This window comes from Euprymna scolopes, chromosome 4, assembly GCF_053919585.1.
Source record: "Euprymna scolopes isolate OS-2025 chromosome 4, ASM5391958v1, whole genome shotgun sequence".
NCBI classification, from domain to species: Eukaryota; Metazoa; Mollusca; class Cephalopoda; order Sepiida; family Sepiolidae; genus Euprymna; species Euprymna scolopes.
In genome coordinates, this window is record NC_136485.1 from 106419640 (window position 1) to 106424639 (window position 5000).

General features: G+C 32.9%; 1 protein-coding gene across 2 annotated transcripts in view; it reads right to left on the reverse strand.

Annotated features, from left to right (window-relative positions):
- The window catches only part of LOC145269242 (ras-like protein family member 12), a 357352-nt gene that overhangs the window by 176327 nt on the left and 176025 nt on the right, over positions 1–5000 (reverse strand). The window contains exon 2 of one of the 2 annotated variants that reach the window (XM_080124867.1): positions 4553–4609. The exons of the other annotated variant lie outside the window; for it this stretch is intronic. Coding sequence (XP_079980993.1) covers positions 4553–4609 — 57 coding nt within the window. The remainder of the gene's footprint in view (positions 1–4552; positions 4610–5000) is intronic. 2 annotated transcript variants of the gene reach the window in all.

Below are 5000 nucleotides of genomic sequence, written 5' to 3' on the forward strand. Positions count from 1 at the left end.
CGCTGATGGAAGTCAAAAGGAAGCGATCTTTTACAAATCTGGCATCTAAGCTTCAGCTTCTGTCCCATCGACAAAATGTTGCATCCCTCTGCCTGTTCTACAAGTATTTTAGTGGTGAATGCTCTTACGAACTGCAATCACCCGACAAACCCGACAGGCTGCTAAATCCCACCCCACACTGTAGAGATCCCTAGATATAAAAGATTTTTCTTCTCCAATAGTTTCTTCCCCAAAACCGCTAGACTTTGGAATTCTATTCCAGGTCGCTGCTTCTCCAACAGTACTGACGTGCAGAAGTTCAAGTGTAACGTGAACCGACATCTTGCTGCCCAAATCCCTACATAGTACCCCAGTAGTTGTTGCCCCTGATAGTAGCCCCCTACACCAAAGTGGCAATTTGCCTTGTTTGGGGTGAAAATATAACAAATAAAAAAAAATATCGATGTGAAAAGTTATGTTGAGTTGAAACATTTACGTTTAATAGTTAGTTCTCAGGAATATTAATTTGATGTTAATTTGACAGACGGAATTTAAGCTAACCATAATATAAGCAAATATAGGTGACAAAAACTCAGCAAGGATATTTCGGCTACGTGTAATGATGACTTAAAAATATAGATTTTGAGATGCAGAATTGTAGTTTCGCGGGAGATCAGTTCGGTACGCAACGCTGATGGAAGAATGCTGATGGAAGTCAAAAGGAAGCGATCTTTTACAAATCTCATACAAAGCGTGCCAACTCCGAAAAAAAGAACACAGATAGGAACAAATGATTATATCAAAATATACTTTCTGTCTGAGCATTTTCACTTTCGGAGAGAAGCACCTTTAATTTCAGGACGCATGGAAGGAAGATTTTAGGTATGATTTTGCTGGTGTTCCAACCGACAACGATTTCTATAAACTGTTAATTTGTGTATACACACATCAACAGTCAATAGAGAATACACTTGACGAATCACATACCAGAACGCTCATAAGTTAAAAGCGACTCATTATAGAAACACACACCGGTTATATATATATATATATATATATATATATATATATATATATATATATATATATATATATATATATATATATATATATATATATATATATATATAACGAGCGTATATATGTTTTTTTGTCCAACATATAGCCGTTTTGGTGCCTTCCACATGAGGAGCATAACGAACATACGATTACCACACACACAACGTAAAAATAATTAGGGTCCAATTTTTTAAGGGAAATTATATTGGAAAAAAGATTAAACTGTTCAAGTAAAAAAATGAAAGAGCACAAACGCACACGAAAATATATTATTAAACGTAATTAAGTAAAGAATGAGATGCCGCAAAAGAAAAAAAAAGAGAGTGACAGTTGTAAAAAAAAATAATATATGTTAACTAGAAAGAAATAAAATAAGAAAAGAAATAAAAGAACACAAACACTATTTTCCATACACATGCAAACACATCTGAATGTCAAAGGAAAAGAAAGAAAAAAGCAATAAAAGAATACAACGTTACAACGTTACAACGTTACAAGGCACACGCATGCCCCCCCCAAAAAAAAACAAAGAAAAAAACAGTACTGTAGAAAAAAAACAAATAACAAAAACACACGTATAGACACAAAGTAAGAGAGAGAGAGAGATAGAGAGAGAGAGAGAGAGAGAGAGAGAGAGAGAGAGAGAGAGAGAGAGAGCGCGAAAAAATACGAACTGGAAGAAAAACACGAAAACATACAGACACACACGAAGTCAGTTTGTCATACTTGTGAAATTGTCTCAATGGTTGAAGTTTGTTTTTATACCTGCCAATTAAAGTCTAGAAACAAGCTATGGCGATATAAACATGATCTTGTTATAATCGGAAGATATGAAGATGAACGCACTTTTAAAGATTCTGTCGTCTGGGTTACGTCGTGGCTACCGAGAAAGAAGGCCGATGCATATGACAGCGTAACGTCACTTCCTGATTAAGTTGTAGGTATAGACAGCTTCCGGTATTCAACCACGTGGTCATGCTAACAGGCATAAAAAATATGGCTACCAATATGTGTTACCGATTGTCCATGTATGTTCTAAAGAGAAAGAACAATTCTCCATTCGGATAATAATTATTATAATTGCACATTTGGGATAATTCTAATAAAAATATCGTAAGTGAATTCGTGTTTGAACATTTATTTTGATCGGAGATAGTCGAATATTTCATTTTATTTATTTATTTATTTTTTTTACTGCAGAACAAACAATTTTTATATATTTTTCAGTCCGTTCTTTTAATAATAAATAAAACATTTTCACTGAGTATTTAAAATATTTTAAAGTAAGCATTTTTTCACGTCAGTTTTTTTTTAACGATCGGTGAATTATCAATATTTTAGCACCGGGCGTAATTTATTTCTGTGAAATATATTTAAAACTTTAATTTTTTGTTTTTTATAACATTTTACCTGTAAATAATTTACATGACGGGTTTGTTTTACTATACACATAGATTCGAAAAAGTTGTCAAAAAACAAATATATAACAAATAAATGTTATCAAAGGGAAGATAAGTTACTTCTCTACCAAATATGCCGACATTTTTCTTTTTAAAATATATCGATCAACATTGTATTATTTTCGAAGCGATTACACGTTTTAAAGTGTGTAAAACCACTAAAAACCTTTCCAGATAGGTAGAAGAGTAACTTATCTTGCCTTTACATTTATTTGGTCTATATTTGATTATTGACCACTTTTTCGAATCTATGTGTATAATAATACAAAACCCTTAAAACATATCCAGTTAGGTAGAAAAGTAACTTATCCTGCCTTTGATAACATTTATTTGTTATATATTTGTTTTTTGACAACTTTTTCGAATCTATGTGTACGGTGATACAAACCCAAAATGTAATTTAACTTGAAAATAATATTTAAAATACACGTGCGTACACTGCACAAGCACCATTATTAGTAATAATTATTATAGTAATAATAATAATAATAATAAACTGGTGTAGATGACATCGACTGGCGCCACACCACACCAACTAGTTGTGAAGAGTCAGGGAGGATGGAAAGATCGAGGTGAGAGAGTATTGACCAAATCTCCACTGGAAGTCTGCAGTTCAAATCTGGTACTTTTGGGAGGCATTTTGTCACCCAACCCCCAGGAAACACTAATGGCCGATGCCAACGATAAATCAGTGGCAATGACTGTTGCGATAACATGCACAAGAAGGGGAGAACACTGGAAATCTGGGGAAACTTGTTGTCACTTGGCCTCCAGGGAACACCACAGGTTACTGCCAGTGAGCGATCACTGATAATTGCCCGTGAGACAACTAATATGCTACACATTTTGATGAAAATCATGGGGAAAAATGGACATTAAAAGAACAGAAAACGAAAACTTTAAATATAATTTCTGTATTTAAAGTAATAGTTTAAATATTTCAACATATAATCTTGTGTGGGGAAAATCCAGCTTCCCAATAAGGGGCACTCTGGATAGGAACAAAAATAATCTCAGTCATGAAAGATTTCTCCTCCACCGACTGAGGACATAAAAGGTAAAGTGTAGCATCAAAACAGATACTACACTGATCTTGTTCCGAAGGCCAAAAATATTTGTTTAATGTTTCTTTAATTGTTTGTTCCGTAAATTCATAATTCAGTTTTATCAGTTTTAAATTGTATATTGCTTTAAAATTACTTAATTTTAGAAAGATAATATTTATATTTTATACTGAATAAAGTTCAGTTTAAGTATTAATCGAACTGTGTTCCTTTTTATTTTTTAAAAAAATGTTATATTGTTCTTTTTCAAATGTCCCTCATATAGTACTGACAGTCTGACAAATCTTACCTACATTGCCTGCAGACATTTTTCAGTTAACAGGCCTTCTTCTTACTCTCGGTGGCCGTGGTTACGTTCTCAGTTTGAACAAAGTCGATGTGTTTTTGTTTAATCAATTAAGGACTGAGGATTTTTTTAATGTTTTGATACTCCACTATCCAACAGATGTGAATAGCAGTATTAAATAAAAAAGCAAATATTCTTCAATAAGCCTGAAATACCCCTCCTAGACATTATATCTCTTTTTGGTTGCGTAGTGTAATATCTGTTTTATTGTTCTGATACCATCGTCCTTGCATTATCGCCTCCTTTGGGCAGAGATAATGTAGTATGTATTCTGTTGTCATGATGCGATTCAATTTATTACGTCTTTCTTTGAGGCAATCTTGTATATGCTCGTTTGTCATATCTATACTATCGATTCAGTGTATGGTACTTTTGTAAGGGAAGGGGTATCCATTATATTGGCACTTGCGCGCGCATGTATCTATCAACACAGTAAAAAATAAACTGTATTTTACATAAGTTAGCCTCATAAACATCTACCATATTTATACCAATTATTTATTAATAAATATTAATTGAATAACACTTTGGATCAAAATACATTTGACATTCGCGTTGGACTACTTATTTGTGAATGCCAATATATTCACTAGTGGTCTCTTCATTGGACAAGCGAAAAAATATGGACCACGAATTCCACTTACCTATATCTGGATCATACTCCATTATAAATCGTTTCGTGATGTATTTCACTGTTAAGGCTGAAAAATATAGACAAAATTCTTAAGTCAAACTTTTATTTGCTAAATCGTCGTAAAATTTTTCTGCATTTTATTATTTCAAAAATAATCTAAACAAATTCAATAATTATCTTATGTATTTCCATGAATGAGTTTTAAATGATTATTTTTGATACAATATGAAAGCAAATTAAACAAAAGAGTGCACAATCAAAACAAACATGAATTGCCAAGGTATATAAATGAAAGAGAATGCATACAGACTATATTACACACACCCACACACACGTATTAATCTATGAATCTTCAGCGATAAACACCGGTTGAACTGGAAACGTGACAAAATTGCTCGTCGTAAATATGTCGTCACATTAGCATGCCAACGCAACATTTTTCATCTTTCCGCAAACAT